The 20881-nt window shown below is 38.5% G+C and overlaps 1 protein-coding gene across 1 annotated transcript; it reads left to right on the top strand.

Annotated features, from left to right (window-relative positions):
* Positions 1-668: 668 nt before the first annotated feature.
* tlr3 (toll like receptor 3) lies at positions 669-19844 on the top strand. Its single transcript, XM_002934402.4, has 5 exons — positions 669-795; positions 3177-3618; positions 11349-11540; positions 13635-15466; positions 17484-19844. The coding sequence occupies exons 2-5, from the start codon at positions 3184-3186 to the stop codon at positions 17716-17718; spliced, it is 2694 nt and encodes an 897-aa protein (XP_002934448.3). The 5' UTR covers positions 669-795; positions 3177-3183; the 3' UTR covers positions 17719-19844.
* The last annotated feature ends 1037 nt before the right edge of the window (positions 19845-20881 follow it).

Genomic DNA, 20881 nt, shown 5'->3' with positions numbered 1-20881 from the left:
ATGGGATTTAAGAACCGTATTTATAAATTGGCAAACTCTACCTTTGACACATTTAGAAATATGCTTCTTAAAATCCTTTAGGAATGAATAGAACGTGGGTGAGTTTTTATGTATTAAGCTCTAAACTCACATTTTCATAAATCTGCCATTTAGGATTACATTTTTTAACACTGTGAGATCGCAGAAAAAAATGCAAATAGCCACAACTAATCATAAGCTTTTCTCACATTATTCCCTATGATTATTAGTATATTTAAGAAAAAATCATAAATTGGTTAATCATGATTGTGTCATTATGTACAATATTCTAATGAATATTCCTATATACTGTACATTCATTACAGATTTTTAATGATAAAAAAACTAGTATCAATGGTTGCTTAGCAAAGCTTGACACAAATGGTATTCTAAGCAATAAAAGGGAAATGATGTACTACACAGGGGAGCCAATATAAACCATACTGTGGTGGTAGGAGGACAGAGCTGCTAGCGAGCTATAGAGGAACCGGAAAAAATAAAGAACTGCTTTTAGCATCAAGTTTTGCAGCTGTGAGTTTGCGACTGCATGTCAGCATGTATGTATGTATTCTGCAAGCTTGTTTTACCAGCTGGAGCCCAGCTTATTGTTTTGCATGATATTCCCTGTACTGAGTGCATTCATGAGTCACAACCAGCCACTCCTATAGCAGGAGGAGTCTCCCATGAAGCACAGTGACGGCAATGTGACTTTTTCCTCTGTTACAGACTAAAGAAGCAATCGGCGTCTGCCATCTGCAGAAACCCCAGCAACAATCTGTAAGTTTTCCCCTCCAAAAACTATACTGCTAATCCTGTTTTCATATGCATAGCCCTACATTAAATGATAAATACATGATAGAAAAACACAGATCTGCTTTCCCTTTCACGTGACCAAGAGACCACATTAATGCAGATTTCAATAGGAATGTGTGACTGGCAGGTGATATTCTGCACCCAGCTTATCTCTGCATTAAGGAGCTGCTGATTTTAGTCTCATTAAAGGGGAGGAAAAAAGAAAAGTTTTACTTGTTTTTGGAAGACGTAACATGGTAACGTAGTTTAACTATTTGCTTCCCCCCAGTGAGTAGCTCCTTGCTGGGGTGTATTAATTACAGTTCTGGACTGAGATTCTAAACAGGCCCTGGCATTCCAAGTACACAGAGGCCCAAACAGCCCCCACCAGCCCAATAAATAGTCACTGACTATGGCGGCTTACAGCAGCCCCTCTGGCATTTGCCAGAATCCACAGATTGCCAGTCTGGGCCTGATTAATTCAACTAGGTAAAATACATACCAGAAAGGGTGGATTGCAGAATAAGGCGAGGGCAGGGCTGGGTTAACAATGGAGCATATGGAGCTGCAGTAAAAAGGCTTGTAAACAGGGCTGCCTTTGCATTTGCTTTACCAAGTCCAAAGTACTGTAGGTTATTGGGGGTAAAGCTGTTGCGGGACTGGTAGGAAGTATAAAAATGGGGTCATGATGCAGGCCTACACCATAACCCCCTTGCAGATGTCTTGCCTTCAAATCCCAGCAGTGTATTGAGAGCAGAGAATAAGGCATACAGTAAGACACTGGAAATTCTGCCAGCCAGCCCTGAGAACATGGTTGGAGTGACACAGCAGGCAGCAGGGTGACACAGGTCCAGATGCACAGAAGTCAGATGAGGAACAGACATTGAGGAATGGTGTAAAAAAAAGTCAGGCTGTCCTCTGTTTGCATAAGCAATACCTGTAGCCCTCCCTGTTGCTGAACATCCTCTGACACTCTGAGCATGTTTAAAAGCAATATCTGACTGGGACTCACATTGGGGCTTGGATATGATTCTCTTCAGACAAGTCTGCAAGGGATATCTATTATTATCTAGAGACCAAATAATCACATCAGCCCCATTAGGCCAACATCCTAGCAGCTTAAACAGACAGAGCAAGAGCTAGGCAAGAAGGGGCCCATTTGTACTGCATACTCATTAATTGGAAGGCACAAATTGCATCTGACAGTGTCACAAGGGGTTGTGCCTGACAACTCTAGGTGCTGTAAAGACAGGGCAATATTTTTCTATCTTCCACCTTTTCCTATAATGTACAGAATATGTCTGCTGAACATCTAACAGTTATGACATAATATGTATTTCCTACCTCTTTTCCTTGTGGGTGCCCTTTATTACCATCCCCAGAAGTGCCATAGTTTTTAAGCTCTCACAGTAGGGGACTGTGAACAAAGATTACACATTTAAATTCATTGCTAAATGTGTTTCTTGGTTGTGTATGCAAGTGTCTGATGTACCTAAATGGAAGAAAATAAGGCCTTTTTGTTGTGCTACAAAGTGTGCCCTGTCATATTTCTGTGCCAAGTACCCCTGTATTTGTAATTGCCGTGTTATGTTCTGTGTGAAAGTGTTACTATGAGCTAGTGTAGGGGCCCATGGTGAATTTAGTCACCCACAGTTAGGAAGGAGGAAAGTTTGTGCGACTTTGGAAAATGAAGTGCCGCGTATTCCTTTCCACAGCTGATTCAGGTAAGTGAGATTAACCACCGGCAACTAATCTCCTCAAGTAAATTGCAGGTGGGAAAATATATGCTGCACTGTTTTTCTGAAGTTGCCCAAAGCTGCCTCACAAGGAAACTTTGTGTGAGTTTAGAAAAGCCAAGTACCATTTATGTTTTCCCACCTGCGATTTACTTCATTGCCAGTGGGAAAGCATTTGAAGGAGATTAGTTGCCGCAGTAAGGAGATTAGTAGCCCACAGTAGAGAAGATCTATTGCAGGTGACTAATCTCCTGCCTAAGGCTAAGGACCCACAAGGATTGTCAGCCTGAATGGGGCAGGAGGAGGTACATAGGTCTAGGGGAAAGAAAATGACCCCTATTGTGTTTTGGCATTGCTATTTCTTTTTTTAAACATTCACTTTTCTGTTCTGCTCCAGCCTGAAACTGTGAAACAGGGCCACTAACTCTGCAAGCAAAGCACAAGATTGTATGTGTGAATTCCATTTTCTGCTTTTTCTTATTTTGTACTGTAAAAATAAAGGCCCCATTGGAAAATCTTCCATTGTAAGCTGCCTGGTTACTGGTGTGATCAAGACCTTACAACCAGACAGATGTTTAATTCCAAACCCCAACAACTCATTTATTATTTGTTCACCTTTTCTTTTTGTAGAAATGAAATGGGACAATTATGGCTTTCTCTACACATATTGTACGCGATTTATGGGATGTCTCTGGTGGCTGGAAATCCATGTAAGATCACAGAGGACCTCACTGCTGACTGCAGTCACTTGAAACTTTCTGCCATCCCTTCTGATCTCCCAAGAAACATTAAAGCACTAGACCTCTCTCACAATCAACTAAAGAAACTGCCTGCTGCCAATCTTTCTGTATATGACCAACTTGAGAGACTCGATGCTGGATTTAATACTCTTCATCAGTTTGAGCCAGCCCTGTGTAAACAGCTTCTAATGCTGAAAACCTTGAATTTAGAGCATAACGAATTTACAAAGATCTCAGAAAATGATTTTACCTTTTGCGTCCACCTAAGTGAGCTTCATCTGGCTTCCAATGGGATAAGCAATATTGATGGAAACCCTTTTGAAAAGCTAGAGGTAAGATACAGTACAGATGGAAAGATGAAAAGTACCCTCCCAGTTGGTTTGTAACTAGCACAGCCTCCTAGAAAATATTCATACATACAGTGGTTTTCATTGTGCACTTCTACATCATTCTGTAAATAAAACATGTCATTTTATATATATATATATATATATATATATATATATATATATATATATATATATATATATATATATATACAGGTTTTATTTGGCATTAGGGCAAGCTGATAAACCTTGGAAACCTGGCAACATCATTGTTAGCTGGTCTTATCATACAGTGGAGGAAATAATTATTTGACCCCTCACTGATTTTGTAAGTTTGTCCAATGACAAAGAAATGAAAAGTCTCAGAACAGTATCATTTCAATGGTAGGTTTATTTTAACAGTGGCAGATAGCACATCAAAAGGAAAATCGAAAAAATAACTTTAAATAAAAGATAGCAACTGATTTGCATTTCATTGAGTGAAATAAGTTTTTGAACCCTCTAACAAAAAAAGACTTAATACTTAGTGGAAAAACCCTTGTTTGCAAGCACAGAGGTCAAACGTTTCTTGTAATTGATGACCAAGTTTGCGCACATTTTAGGAGGAATGTTGGTCCACTCCTCTTTGCAGATCATCTCTAAATCCCTAAGGTTTCCAGGCTGTCTCTGTGCAACTCTGAGCTTGAGCTCCCTCCATAGGTTTTCTATTGGATTAAGGTCCGGAGACTGACTAGGCCACTCCATGACCTTAATGTGCTTCTTCTTGAGCCACTCCTTTGTTGCCTTTGCTGTATGTTTTGGGTCATTGTCGTGCTGGAACACCCATCCACGACCCATTTTCAGTTTCCTGGCAGAGGGAAGGAGGTTGTCGTTCAGGATTTCACGATACATGGCTCCGTCCATTTTCCCGTTAATGCGAATAAGTTGTCCTGTGCCCTTAGCAGAAAAACACCACCAAAGCAAAATGTTTCCACCCCCATGCTTGACGGTGGGGACGGTGTTTTGGGGGTCATAGGCAGCATTTTTCTTCCTCCAAACACAGCGAGTTGAGTTAATGCCAAAGAGCTCTATTTTGGTCTCATCAGACCACAGCACCTTCTCCCAGTCACTCACAGAATCATTCAGGTGTTCATTGGCAAACTTCAGACGGGCCTGCACATGTGCCTTCTTGAGCAGGGGGACCTTGCGAGCCCTGCAGGATTTTAATCCATTGCGGTGTAATGTGTTTCCAATGGTTTTCTTGGTGACTGTGGTCCCTGATAATTTGAGGTCATTAACTAACTCCTCCCGTGTAGTTCTAGGATGCTTTTTCACCTTTCTCAGAATCATTGACACCCCACGAGGTGAGATCTTGCGTGGAGCCCCAGAGCGAGGTCGATTGATGGTCATTTTGTGCTCCTTCCATTTTCGAACAATCGCACCAACAGTTGTCACCTTCTCTCCCAGCTTCTTGCTAATGGATTTGTAGCCCATTCCAGCCTTGTGCAGGTCTACAATTTTGTCTCTGACATCCTTGGACAGCTCTTTGGTCTTTCCCATGTTGGAGAGTTTGGAGTCTGCTTGATTGATTGATTCTGTGGACAGGTGTCTTTTATACAGGTGACTAGTTAAGACAGGTGTCCTTAATGAGGTTGACTAATTGAGTAGAAGTGTCTAACCACTCTGTGGGAGCCAGAACTCTTAATGGTTGGTAGGGGTTCAAAAACTTATTTCACTCAATGAAATGCAAATCAGTTGCTATCTTTTATTTAAAGTTATTTTTTCGATTTTCCTTTTGATGTGCTATCTGCCACTGTTAAAATAAACCTACCATTGAAATGATACTGTTCTGAGACTTTTCATTTCTTTGTCATTGGACAAACTTACAAAATCAGTGAGGGGTCAAATAATTATTTCCTCCACTGTATGTGTGTATAGTTAGTTGCTTGGAGAAGTCACCCTCGGCTTATACTCGAGTATATATACAATTCCCGATGCCCCCGCCAACCCATGTACCTGGTTAATACCTCCCAGGACCCTGTACCGATTGCAAGTGAACGCACATAGTGTAGCCAGCTATCAGGATCTGTTCCTGGCTGCTCTGCAGCTGTCAATCAAGTGCAGGAAGTGAGATTGCAGCACAGAAAATACAGGCCCACTGTTCAGTTGCCAGGAGAGTTTGAAGAGAGAGGATCTCCCTGAAGGTGTGTTTTAATGCGATTTTATTTTTTTGGGGGACAAATACTGTATATACTCAAGTATAAGCCGAGTATAAGCCGAATATAAGCCGAGGTACCTAATTTTTCCTAAGAAACCTGGAAAAACTTATTGACTTATTGACTTATTGAAGTATAAGCCTAGGGTGGGAAATGCAGCAGCTACTGCTGAGTTTCAATAATCAAAATAAATACCAATAAAATTACATTAATTGAGGCATTAGTGGGATATATGTTTTTAAATATTTATTTCAAAGAAAAACAGTAAACTAGCTCTGTAAGAGGAGAAGAGGGTCAACAAAAACAATATGAGTACTACCCCAGGCTCATTGCACATTGGCAAACTGGCAGCAGACCCGGTCCCGGAGGAGGTGTAAGGGGAACTAAGTATTGCGACTGGGAGCCTAGGCCAGGGCACTGGAGGGTCTGGTTGTGGGTGGCCTAATTTGCACACAAAGGAGAGAGGGTGCTAGTCTGGAGGGACCCTTGGCACCCGACTTGAATATAAGCCGAGGGTAACTTTTTCAGCACATCTTGGGTGCTGAAAAACTAGGCTTATACTCGAGTATATACAGTAAATGAAATAAAATTGCTGCTAAGATGTTTAACTGATTATTGCACACTGAAAAATCAAGTGCAGAAGTTAGATTGCAGCACAGAAAATACACGCCCACTGTTCAGTTGCCAGCAGAGGTTGAAGAGAGAGAAGCTCCCTGAAGGTGTGTTTTAATGCAATTTTAAGTTTTTTGGGGACAAATAAATGAAATGTTTTATTTTATACCAACACATACATAACTATATATACAACCATTAATACTAACTGTAGATTTTAGTATCACAATGGATAGTATGCTTGTTCAAAAACTCATCCAGGCCCCTCTTAAAGGCATTAACAGAATCTGCCATTACAACATCACTAGGAAGGGCATTTCCCAAACTCACTGCCCTCACCGTGAAAACCCACCTATGCTGCTTCACATGGAAGCTCCGTTTTTTTTTGCCCTTTTTTATACAAGACAGAACTTTTTAGTAGCCACAGAATGACACTGCCTGGAATTAGACAACTTGTTATCTACAAAAACCCCCAGATCCTTCTCCATTAAGGATACCCCCAACAAACTGCCATTTAGTAGATAGTTTGTGTTTATATTATTTCTACTAAAGTGCATAACTTTGCACTTGTCCAGATTGAACCTAATTTTCCAGTTTGCTGCCCAGTTTTCCAATTTTGTCAAATTGCTCTTTAAAGTGGCAGCATCCTGCATGGAACTTATACTTTTATAAGCATGGTGCAACAGACAAAACATGTCGTATTTATATTCCTTGTGTATAAATAATATATTGGGCACTGGTGGTTCTGACTCATACAGTGACAGTTCACAGCACAACCAGGCAGTGGGACTTATCAATAGCAGTATAATAGATGGACAACTCACAGCTGTGCCTTGGGGTCCAATTCTATTGGATCTCCACCCATCCTCTTTTATTTTTTTATGAAGGCTACTCAGCTACCTATATACTGTATCTAGCTGTTTAATGATAATTGCACCCTCTTCGCTTGGGAATCTAGATCTCAGCCTGGATAGTGCTGACACCTTGGAATTCTTTTGGGTGTATACACTCCCAGACTATTGTGGAGTGAGGTTGAGTTGTTTCTCAGCAAACTTGAATTGTCATTTGTAGTATATTTGTAGGGACTTTTGAGTCCCCAGTAATAGCTATTTGTGGAACACATTGCAACTGCAAATACAGAAGCTCTGAAACATACCTAATAAGGATGACATTATGTTCTCTTATAAATACATCTGATTCTGCCAATACCTTAGTCAGCAGTAGCCAAGCAGTGCAAGAAGGCAAATGATACCATCAGTGCCACCAGAAGAGAAATCTTTAGAGCTACTGTGCGGGTTTAATATTTATGCTAAAACACCCAGCCTGTGAAAAAAACCTAAACTGGAAGCAATAATTCTTTCAGGAGTGCCTGCGTCTCCAAGCATCTTTATGTGCCCGACTAGCTCCCTCCATTAAGATGTGAGAAAAGATGCAATTGTAATATCACATTTAGTTCTTCTTGGCTAATGTATCAGGTGTTGGTTCCTGTTCGTATTTCTCTTTTGTATTAAAGTATGCAATTTTTTTCTCTTATTTCCTTATTTAAAATAATTAGAATAGATTTTTTTTTATTTTAAAAGTAGTAGTAAGAGCTACTCTTCATGTTTATTATTATTATGTATTTATAAAGTGTCAAAATATTCTGCAGAGTTGTACAACTGAAGAGTGTATACATTTGATATACAAATTACATACAAACACTGGCAGAGACAAATAAATTGAAAAAGTAACCAGTGCTGAAGTTATACAACAAGTGCTGCAGCCAGTTGGTTTGTTTGGAGCTTTAAAGGAGAAGGTAAGGCAAAGTCACTTGGGGGTGCCAAAATGTTAGGCACCCCCAAGTGACTTTAATCGCTTACTTTTTCCCCCGGCTGGTGCCCCTGTTAGGAGAGAACAGCACCAGCCCGGGGTACCTGCAGCGCTTCCTCCTTCCTGGTTCGGGTGTGCGCGCATGCGCAGTAGAGTGAATAGTGGAACTTTAACAGAGAAGTCGGCTTTTCACTCTACTGCGCATGCGCCTGTCGTGGGGTCCCGGCAAAACAAAGCAGGAAGGAGGAAACGCATCACTGCAGGTACCCCGGGCATGTGCTGTTTTCTCCTAACAGGGGCACCAGCCTGGGGTACAAGGTAAGCGATTAAAGTCACTTGGGAGTGCCTAACATTTTTGCCTTTCCTTGTCCTTTAAGCTGGCCATACATTATAAGATCTGCACGCGAACAAGCAAATCTTTCCTTAGAATGCCTAAGAATCTACGGTGGGCGGTATCGGGCTGATCCGATCTTTTGGCCCTCGGGCCAAACAAATGAATCACAACAGTGGGCATACAGGCCGTTGGGGCAAGGACCAAATCAAGAAATAAATGCAATCTTCAATTCAATGGGAAAACCAAACCTGCCCAATTGACATCTGGGCAGTTTTTGGGGTAGGCCTGTTGGAGGCAAATAAGCTGTCAAATTGGCCTGAAGGGGCTGAATCTGCAGGTTAAATCTGCCCAGGTATGGCCACCTTTAGTGGAACAGAATGCAAATGTTTCAAAGGCAGATTCAGCTTTGTGTGCGGTTGTAGGAGGACCGCTGGATTTGATACTGCACAGGTATTTTACTGTGAGGGGCACATTTATCAATGTATGAATTAGTACCATTACAAAAATATCGTATTTTTTCTAATTTATAGAACTGTGCATATTTTCTACGATTCTTTCATTAATTTTCGCAACTTTTTCGTGCTTTGCGTCAATTTGTGCGACAAAATTGTATTTGTCACAATGAGTATGAAAGTTTTGTTCTTCATTCAAGCTTCCGTATCGTGACTTTCCTTTGGAGCTGCAGAGTGCCATCGAGTCCTATGGGAGGCTTCCCAAGTCATGCACTGAAGGTTCAAAGTCAGAGAGTTTTTTGCGTCGTTTACGATCATTTGGATACAAAAATTTCGTAACTTTCGGATCGTACCGCGATATTTTCATACGACCACGATACGATTTTTCGCACAATCAACGCACGTCAGAAATTTTCGTATTTAATACAATTTTTTTGCACTTGTACGTTTAATTATCCGAAATTCGAACTTTGATGAATCTGGCCTATAGAGTGTGTGCACCATTCAGAATTGTTTCTTATACATACAAATACTAAATAATATAGGCGATAAAAGGGGCCCTGCTTAAAAGAGGTTACAATCTAATGGTAAAAAGATTTAATATAAAGACCTTGGTGCCATGTTTTAGAAACACCCCACAATCCTTTCAGTGAGAGCTTTTACTGAAGTAGCTCTCAGCATTTATGGGGTGGTCTATCTTTTCAGACTGCAAACTGAAGTTTTCATAATGATTTTCCTGCATAGTTGTGCCAGTAATTAGTACAGCAGCCACATGCAAGGACTAATACAACCAAAGCATTTATTGCCTTAATGCATTAGTTACCTTTTATGCCAATAAGGGAGGAAATTATTGCACACAGTGCACAGTGATGTAGCATTGGTTGATTTTAGAACCTTGTCTAATAAAAATCATTAATTAAACCCAAGAGGATTGTTTTGCCTCCAATAAGGTTTGATTATATAATTTTTGGAATCAAGTACTGGGTTCTGTTTTATTATTAAGAGAAAAAAGAAAAAAATGTTTTAAAATTTTGAATTATTTGATTAAATATGGGAGATGGCCTTCCCCCAAATTAGCAAATGTGGTCATACTGTGACCAACCTGTCCAGTAAAATACATTGTGTGATTTGGCCATTCATGGGGAAGCACAAGTTAAGCTGTGGATCCTCTAGAATTGGCCTGTGTATAGCAGGGTCGGACTGGGCCCAGACCCGATGCATGTTGCCGCTCCCCTGGTCACCGGTGTCCTCATGTTTCATTTATGTGCACTCAGGGAAGGACATTGGGAGGGGGCCCCTGCAGGGGATGCAGCCGGTGGGGGTACCTTGGGGGGTGCAGAGCCCCGGGGCAGCAGTGGGGCAACCCTGGTGTATGGCCACCTCGAATGCAATCTGCCCCCACCCGAAGAAAGAACATGGACAGTATAATTGAAATTGCCCATACTGCATAACAAAATATACTGTATGGTAACTATGATTAAAAAAAATCCACTGCAGTGGATTCTTAATAATTCTTTTTGTTCCATAGTGACTGAATATATGGGGTAAGAAAGTGGACTCAATAACATGAACTTCTGCTTCCTATTCTTATTGGTAGAGTGCAATTCAGAAAGTTCTCTATGCTTAAAAAAGGTGCTAACAGAATAACATTGTACTAATTATGCCTATTGGGAATGCAAAGTATAGTTTGGGACCAAATATGCAGAATGCTCGGGTACTGGATTTTTTCAGATAAGGGATTTTTCTGCAATTTGGGTCTCCATACATTAGGTCTGCTAAAAAAAATAATTTAAAAATTAAATAAATCCAATAGGATTGTTTTGCCTCCAATAAGGATTAATTATATCTTAGGTTGGATCAAGTACAAGGTACTGTTTTATTATTACAGAGAAAAGGGAAATAAACCTTCCAATTTGTGCCTGTATGTTACCCAACCACTTAGATTGTAAGCTCTACGGGACAGGGACCTCCTTCCTACTGTGTCTCATACCACACTTATTCCCTGTGCATATATATATATATTTATTGTATTTATTTATTATATCACTTGTCCTTCCTGTGTGTAATTTTGTATTTTGTAAGATTGTACATCGCTGCGTACCCTTGTGGCGCTGTATAAATAAAGTTATACATACATACAAAAACAAGGTCTATGGGAGATGGCCTTCCTGTAATTTTGAGCTTTCTGGATAACGGGTTTCCAGATAATGGATGCCATACCTGTATAGTAAACACAAGATACTGCAGTCCATTTTTTTTAAACACAATCCAATTAAGTGATGTTGATATTTCTTTTCCATTTTATCTAATCCATGTTTTTAATCATATACACAGAATTTACTCTTTCTTGATATGTCCCACAACAAAATGATATCCACGGCCTTAGGAAATAAGCAACAGCTGAACAATCTGAAGGAACTCTACTTGAATTCTAATAAGATTTCTAAGCTAAATAAAGAAGCATTTGAATTTCTGGCTAACACCTCCCTCCAGAAGCTTGACTTGTCTTCAAACCCTTTGACAGAGGTAAGTATTTGCCGTTATGTAATATATACCATACATAAAAATACCTCTTCTGAAATTCATCAAAATAACATATTTCCAAAAACAACATATTCAAGAAATGGCAAAAGCAGAGAAGCAGCATATTTATCAAAATGTGAGATGAGAGCTCGCCGCAGAAAAATTCACAAACTTTCTAATTATATCGATAAATACGCTTCTAAAAATCCCATAAGTATGAATAGAAAGTGGGTGAATTTTTCTGTGTGATAAATCTGCCCCTAAGGGTTACCAAAGTATCTCGCCAGAGTTTGATGTGCAAAGTGCACACAGCTGTACAATTTATGATTTTAACATGGTAAAAGACTTGATAAAACTGTATTTTTTCTCAAAACAAGAAAATTAGGATTTTATGGCTAAGAACATGTAAAGTTTTGCTTATGTGTATTGTTTGGATGTACATACAGGCTGCATAGCAAAGATGTACCTATAAACTGAAAGCTGTAAGACCCTGTTATCTTGTTAAACCTCATCAGTTCCAGTTTTGAAAGATTAGGTTTTTGTATAGAGCTAAGAGGGTTGGCCACCATTATTATAAATTAGGGCCTGTTAGGCTAAGTTAATAGCATCTAAAAACTCCTTTTCAGTAAAATAAGCATGCCTCTCCTGTCTTCTGGCATATAAGCATATAATTGCTTCACAATGCCAGAAAAACAAGGAATTCACACTTGCTTACAAGCCATGGTCATAGACATTCAGATTACTTGTTATACATGCTTCTGGCTAGTCGCATGCAGTAGCTGAAAAACCATATGATATATGGCCTACTGTACTAGGGTTACTCAACCTGTGACTCCCAACTGTTTTTACATTACAAATCCCATAATTATCATCTCTTTCTACTGATGGGTGCTATTTGTAATTTAACAAAAGCTTAGTCCTTTTGGGGGCTCACAGTGCCACCATATACAGTGTAAATTAATTGTGCTCTTGTCTTGACTCTGTATTTACCTGTATGTTCCATTTTATAACCCAGCCTAGCCTTTTAGTTTATTGACAAAAGTATCCAAAAGGGGCAGGGCTCACTGGAAAGTTTTGGGCAGATCATGGGAGTGACTGGGAAAGACAGGGTATTGATGTCCTTATTTTCTAACTTGGAATGTAGAAGATTATGGGTTAACTTTTTTTATTTTGGTTGCAAATTGTCTTATGTTTCACAGTAAAACCACAGTTTGTTTAAACTTGTCACCTTTCCATCTCCATTCAGCAAACCTAATGTGGCTTCAGTTCCTTATCTTTCTTACCCACATGTATAACAGATACCTAATGAAGTGAAACTTACTGACATTGTTCCCATTTCCAACAGATGGAAACCAAAGCAAACAAATAACCTATTTTTTCCATTCCTTGAAGTGAAACTGACCAGAAAGGCACTGAATCCTGAATTATATGTACACAGATTTAATGTAAGATTGGTGCTTTTTGTAGCAGACTGCCAGCCTGCAGTATATACAGTAATAAAGATATACATGTTCTATAAGCTGTAATTCATCTAACGGATAAACTTTCCTTGCCCTTGTAAAGTCTACAAATAAAGCTGTGAAACACAAAGTCAGTCTAAGAAAATCACCGTAAAACTATCTATGATTTATTCTGTATTTATGTCCTGGTTGGGGGATACTAGACACCAGTAATCCTTAAACTGTACCTACTTATGACAAAAATATTCTTTTTCCCATTTAACCAAGATCCACTTGTGCCCAATGCACTCCATTTATAGCTTATCTAGTGCATATGGCCTGCAGGCCAGATGTGGTCTTCCAAGGGATTTTTATGGCCCCTAGTCTGCTCCATGGACTTCAGTGTATAATCAATATTTTAATATAATCTCTCAAATTCATTGAACAAGAAATCATTTTCCCACTTCATATAATAAGTTGGACAACACTGCTCTAATGCACCTTTTCCTGCTGATTTTCATTGTATTTGATTAATTACATGAGAAAACTAATCACAAATATTTTTGTTTCCATTTATGAGAGTTAACATAAATAATCAATGTTTAGGTAACTACAATTCTTAGCCATCATTTAACCATTTTCATTTGTCTTCATGTAGATCAATCCAGGTTGCTTTCAAGCAATTGGAAGTTTTGCTGCTCTTGTCATTCAAAATACGCAATTGGACCCTCAGCGGACAGAACAGGTCTGCTCAGAATTAGCGCACACTGGAGTTCGCAACCTTACGCTAAATAATATAAGACTTTCAAAAATACGTAATACAACCTTTAAAGGATTAGCAGACACAAATCTAACAGTGCTGGACCTTTCAGGAAACAGTTTGTCACAAATCGATAACGATTCATTTGTTTCCCTTGGTGCATTAGAAATACTGAACTTAGAGAATAATGACATTTCTCATGTAAACCCCAAAACATTTAATGGTTTGTCAAAGGTTAGAGTTCTGAATCTAAGAAAATCTTTAAGTTCAAATCTTAAACTTGATGACCTATCATTTCAGTCGTTGCACAATGTGCAATACTTAAATATGGAAGCCAACAAAATAATTTCCATTACGGAGCATACTTTTATTGGTCTAACAAGTTTAACCAATTTAAGCCTAAGTGACTCCACATTACAACAGCATACACTTACCAACAGAACATTTTTATCGCTGTCAAAGTCACCTTTGTATCATCTCAACCTCACCAAAACTGGATTGACCAAAATAGAAAATGGAGCATTTTTATGCTTGAAGCATCTGCAGCTACTTGATATGGGGCTCAACCAGATAGATCAAGAAGTTTCTGGTAATGAATTAGAAGGCCTTGCTAATATAGAAATGATTTATCTCTCCTACAACAGAAGAATTACTCTCACAAGCAATTCTTTCATTTTTGCTCCAAGCCTCAGTAAGTTATACCTTAGAAAGACAGCCTTAACATTCAGAGACCTCAATCCTTCACCTTTCAAGGTTCTGCAGAATTTAACTGTTTTGGATCTCAGCAATAATAACATTGCAAACATACAAGAAGATGTCTTTGAAAGTCTTTCCAATTTAAGAATTCTTAGTTTTGAGCACAACAACCTCGCTCGACTGTGGAAAGAGGCTAATCCTGGTGGGCCTGTTTTGTTTTTGAAGGGATTAAAGAACTTGGAGAAGCTCAGTTTGTTATCCAATGGCTTTGATGAGATACCAGCTAATGCTTTCAAGGGACTTTGCAAACTGAAGGTTTTGGACATTGGAGAAAATAATGTTTACATACTGCCCCCATCTGTGTTTGATGATCAACATTCGCTTACTTTATTGGATCTCCATAAAAATCTTATAACATCAGTAGAACAAGATTTATTTAAAAATGTTTTTAGTAGCCTGAAATATCTAAACATGGGTGGAAACCCATATGATTGTACTTGTGAAAGTATAGCTTGGTTTGCAAGTTGGCTTAATACAACTAACACAAGCGTCCCACTTGCTCACTCACAATATATATGCAATACCCCAGCCCGGTACCATGGAAATCCTGTAGATAATTTTGATAGCTCTCCCTGCAAGGAACTGGCACCTTTTCGACTCTTTGTATCTACATTCAGCCTTATGCTGGTTTTTATATTGTCAGTCTTACTAATACAGTTTCAAGGTTGGCGAATACATTTTTATTGGACAGTATCCATCAACAGGATCCTTGGCTTTAAAGAAATTGATCCGAGGAAAAGAAACTTTGATTATGATGCTTATATTATTCATGCCCAAAATGATGTTTCCTGGGTTGAAAATCATTTGATTCCACTTGAAAAGAACGCCGGCAGTAAGTTACAGTTTTGCTTTGAAGAGAGGGACCTTGAAGCTGGCACGTCGACTCTGTCTGCCTTTGTCGATTGCATAAACCGAAGTAGAAAGATTATTTTTGTTGTGACACGAAATTTGTTAAATGATTCTTGGTGCAGGAGGTAAGTGAAGCAAACTCACAGTTTTCAGTCGATTATTATCTACAATTTCAATAAATGCAGTAACAAGTCTTTAGCCCCCAAGCTATTGCTGAAGTTCTCACAGCCTTTGACTGCCATGAGGCTCTATCACAGTGGTTCTCAACCTGTGGGTCGGGACCCCTTTGGGGGTCGAACAACCCTTTCACACGGGTCGCCTAAGACCATTGGAAAACACCTATTTCTGATGGTCTTAGGAATAATTTTATGGTGGGGGTCACCACGACATGAGGAACTGTATTAAAGGGTCGCGGCATTAGGAAGGTTGAGAACCGCTGCTCTATCAGATACTAGATGATACAATTCTAGAAAATACAATATTTAAATAATATGAAATGCTTTTGGTTTCAGTGTACAGGATACAGACAATGCCTGGTTGTGTGTTATCTAGAGCCCAATTGAGTCTCTGTAAGCAAATGCCTACAGATCATCAGTTATGCAATAGATTAAACATGTTTGCAGATATCAGAACCAGGTGAGCAATGTAATTAATTATAGGACTTTGACTTTGAAGCAAATATTTTGTCCCTTACTGGATAATAAATAATAAGTGTATTATCAGCACAAACAGATTATTTTTTTTGCTGTTCTTGGCCTTTTAATATTGGCTAATATCAAGTTATTGTTAAGCCATATCGATCAGCTTCATATTACATTGCATTATGGGTAGTGGCTAGTATTTAGACACAGTATGCTAAATGCTGAATGATATTATCTCCATTTCTTTTTACTTTTTAAGTGTTTCTATTGTTATGCACTAACTCATTAGTGTTTGTCAGTGTAGTAAATGTACCTTACTATTGGTTGCGGCAGCATTCTCCATTAAGCAAATGGCTTGTGAATACTGGTACTTGAAATGCTGGTGCACATCAACCATATACAAGACCAGATTAGCAATCTGCAGATTCTAGCAAATGCCAGAGGGGTATCTGTTAGTGGGCTGTTGGCTGTTTGAATCTCTGTGTACTTGAAATGCCAGGGCCTTTTTTGCATCCCAGCCCGGCCTGACCATGTATACCTATCAAATGCACACAATTTAATCATTATGTATTTGACTGTCACCACTTAACTATGCCCCCTTTTTTATCAGCAACTGTAGATTTATGATTTTCTGGAATGTGAGAAGAGCAATACCTAGGGTAGGAGAGGAGTTGATCTTTAAAAAACGGATGTTCCCTAGCAGAAGTTTTTATTACAGTATTTTGTGTTTTATTACTAAGATCCTTCAACTCAACATTTTTTCCCTGGCACAATCTATTTGGTTAGCAACACACTTGGAAAATTGAACTTAGCCCTCAATGGAAATCAGTGTATAGTTCTGCACCGTGTTCCTTTATTTCAGCTGTATTGTTATTCTGGTAGCAGCAGACAGTCTGCCTGCCTTCCTTTACAGAACATGTTTGCTTTGTGCTACTGTCATGTCTTGCGCCATTTATCCTGCTTTCTTACAGTTTCCTGAACTCTGAAAACTATTTAAATTTTTTTAAAAAATGATTGTTTTTATAAGCACCCGAAGGCTGCCCCCCCCACCAAGTTCCCGAGACCTTGGGTGCCTATATATATAAAAATACGGCCATGTCACTAGCGAGATTCAGGAAATAATCAAATATGAAAATGAATACATTGGCCTTCCCAAGTTTCAGCACTGGAGATGCTGGGGCAGTTCATGTAGGTGGCTGTGAGAACCCTGGACCTAATGCCATTTAAGAACCAGGCAATAGCTTCTTACAGCGGCCTGTGTTAATTGCTGCAGTACAGTTGTGCCAAAAGAATCGGCCAGCCATGACAATATTAGTGCAAGTGGGTAATAAAAATGCAGATTGTTCTCAAAATTGCACTTTACACACTGTTGTGCGGTAAGTAAATGGCCCTTTAGTGTTGAAATGAAAATGCCATGAAATCCATTTTTAATAAATGAGCCTAATTGTAGTGGGAAAGTTGTAAAATATCTTTACAGCTCATCTACTTTTTTTTCAATAAGGTTCAAGGTTCAACATGCTTTCCAGCAAGCCATCGAACAAAACCGTGATTCCATTATACTTATATTCCTTGAAGACATCCCAGATTACAAATTATATCACACCATTCACCTAAGAAGAGGAATGTTCAAGTCACGTTGCATATTGGATTGGCCGGATCAAATGGAAAGAATAAAGACATTTTATCAAAGACTTAAAATTGCTCTGGGATCAACAAACTTAGTCAACTTACTTTAATGGATAAAGATTGCACAGTATGGCTTGTTGGCAGAATACGGGTACAATATGCAGAACACTATTGTGCTTATTCCAAAACTAAGGATTAATCAGTGTAAATCTTTATTTAACAGTCACATCTAGAATAAGGTATAAGGCCCAACTATGAGAAACTAATGTGGAAATTGCCCTGTTACCTTGAGAATCCCATGTGAACTGGCATTTTGGATCCATTGCAGCATTCATCAACTTTGGATACCATTCGGATCACAATATCAGAACTCTTGCAAACCAAGCCAATTATTGAATATCCTTGCTATGGGATTACTTTAGTCTGCTCTGCTTCCTATATGGCTTGACTTTGTCTAGGACAACTCCTATTGACTTTTTACATTCAAGTTTTAGGGTTTTTTGCACTAAATGAATAAAAGACATTTGAGAAAACTTGAATTGTGAAAAAAAATGATTTTTTTTAATTCAAAGGTTAATAAATCACTTTATTGTTAATAAAGTAGTTATTTCTAATTAAGGCCCTTTAAAAACATTTTTACTGCCATTTATGGTCCTTGTTTTATTCAAATCTTATCCACTACAGATGTCATTTATTTTGCTTGCACAATAAAGCGGTACACATTTTAGCCTGTGGTACTGTTTGTTGCAGCTTTGGGGGAAGATTCAGCTTTTTGTTAGTGATAAAGCAACTTGAAGTGTAGTGATAACTTTCAGTTTTCCCCTCTCCCTTGTTATCTGTGTGCTCTGTGTTTCATTTGCTTTTATTCTCTTGGTAAATTATTTCAGTTATTATTATTACTGCATAGTTATTATGAAGCTGCATGACACTGCATCAACTGGGGCCTCAATAGGGTGCAGAGGTGCACAAACACAGATTTTCTTTGTGCTCTAAAACTCAAAAACATCATTTAAACATCATAAACCCAGTACGATTTTTTTACCCCCAATATGTATTTAAGCTTAGGTACCATCAAATAGAAGGTAGTGATTTATTATTAAAGAAAAAAAAAGGCTAATTTGATTTAAATAGAGTCTATGGGAGATTGCCTTTCTGTAATTTAGAACTTTCTTGGGATCCCATACCATATTTATTATGCTTATGGATACACGCTGCAGCCTTGGCATGGACTCTTTCCTAACCTTACAATGTACAAAATATTAGGACATTACTGCTCTTAGCAGTCATCAAAAAGCCTTGTGTGCCAAAGCCCTGTGGCTTCCAATGCCATTGCTTTATTGCTAACACTTGATCTTAGGGGAAGGCATTTTTATAACCATAAAAATGTTTTGGGAACACCTGAATGAGGTAGCGCCAGGTAACAGACTAGCAACTGTTGCTGCCAGTTAGTCCTGCTCATTCTTGCTGGAATAGTTTATTATTTGCATATTAATCTTGGATGAATTATTGTCTGTTCAGCTAGAAAGTAGAAAGATAGTATTAGTTTCATGGGAAGCCTATTTTGGCTGGGCTCCTTAGCAAGTGTATATAAGGGGCATTTTTGGCCCCTGGGTTGCCTGAGCACCCCCACGTGATTACCTTTACAGCACCGGAGGGGGTCTAGGGGGGGCCACATCACTAGTGTAGGGAGCGCAATTGTGATCTCTGCACTAGCAGAGCTAAATTTCTGTTATAAAAACCGGAAATTCGCGTCTTTTTTTCATTTTGCTTTTTGTCACCCCTGGTAACTTTGGGGGCACTGCTGCCTAAGGTGAGTTTTTCAACTCGTCTCATGGAAGCAGCGACCCTGGTATATATTTAAATATAAACAAACACTCAATACTGTAGATTTTTATCAACTTAATGAAGAAGTGTTTTTTTTCAGATACTGCATCAGATAAGGATCACATAAACACAAGAATGTGCCATAGAGACCTCCTTTGTCATTCAGCTCAGAAAGGAAACAGCAAATGGATCCTATATGTAGGCTTCATACCCTTTTCATTGTTCATTATTCTCTTTCTTGCCTTATTATTATTTCTTTGTTCTTTTTACCCCTTTTTATTATTTTGTTTCTGCTTTTAAAACAACTGTGTTAGTTTACATTGTGAACTGGATTTGTATTTTAAGAAATATTTATCCCTTGTAAATGTTTTGAAATTTTAATTAAAAAATAAGGCTTTGGAGGTTCCCAATTCATCTCTTTCTCATGATTTTGTCCTTCTATTACTTCTGCTGTTGTCTACTCACTTGATATTATAATTTTAGTAATACAGGTATCGGACCCCTTATCCGGAAACCCATTATCCAGAAAGCTCCGAATTACGGAAAGCCCGTCTCCCATAGACTCCATTATAATCAAATAATTCAGAATTGTAAAACTGATTTCCTTTTTCTATGTAGAAATAAAACGGTACCATGGAATTGATCCCAACTAAGATATAAATAATCCTTATTGGATGCAAAACAATCCTATTGGGTTTAATTAATGTTTTATTGATTTTTTAGTAGACTTAAGGTGTTGAGATCCAAATTACAGAAAGACCCCTTATCCGGAATACCCTTGGTCCCGAGCATTCTGGATAATGGGTCCTATACCTGTACTAAGATTCCTCTCACTCTCAAATGTCATTATTTGTCAGGGCTATGGCACAAGGTTGGTTTTGATGACAGCTACTTGTAGTAATGATTCAAGCACCCATTACAGATATGATTTGTTTCCTATTTATATAAATGGAAAGTACATGTTTGAAATATATCAGAAGTAATCCACACAGGAGTATAACTATCTCTTAAAGGGAAAGGCCATTTTGAAAAACATTTTTACTATAATGAAAACTTTAAGACATTTTGCATTTGGTGTTCTGTTTTTCAGTACAGGTATGGGATCTGTTATCCAGAATGCTCTGGACTTGGGGTTTTCCAGATAAGGGATCTTTCCGTAATTTGGATCTCCATAACTTAAGTCTGCTAAAAATCATTTAAATATTGAACAAACCCAACAGACTTGTTTTGCCTCCAGTAAGGATTAATTAGATGTTAGTTGGAATTAAGTACATGGTACTGTTTTATAATTACAGAGAAAAAGGAAATATTTTTTAAAAATTAGAATTATTTGCTTATAATGGAGTCTATGGGAGATGGCCTTTCCGTAATTCTGAACTTTCTGGATAACGGGTTTCCGGATAAGGGATCCCATACCTGTATATCTAAAGTAATGCCTGCATTCAGAAA

The sequence above is a fragment of the Xenopus tropicalis genome, chromosome 1, assembly GCF_000004195.4.
Source record: "Xenopus tropicalis strain Nigerian chromosome 1, UCB_Xtro_10.0, whole genome shotgun sequence".
NCBI classification, from domain to species: Eukaryota; Metazoa; Chordata; class Amphibia; order Anura; family Pipidae; genus Xenopus; species Xenopus tropicalis.
Note: the sequence above shows the minus strand (reverse complement) of the source record. Positions and strands in the feature narration are given on the sequence as shown.

Excerpts from the sequence above, each read along its gene's own strand:
- tlr3 (XM_002934402.4), top strand. The coding sequence starts at position 3,184 with ATGGGACAATTATGGCTTTCTCTACACATATTGTACGCGATTTATGGG. Across the intron at positions 3,619-11,348 it reads ACCCTTTTGAAAAGCTAGAG|AATTTACTCTTTCTTGATAT; the intron begins GTAAGATACAGT and ends TCATATACACAG. Across the intron at positions 11,541-13,634 it reads CTTCAAACCCTTTGACAGAG|ATCAATCCAGGTTGCTTTCA; the intron begins GTAAGTATTTGC and ends GTCTTCATGTAG.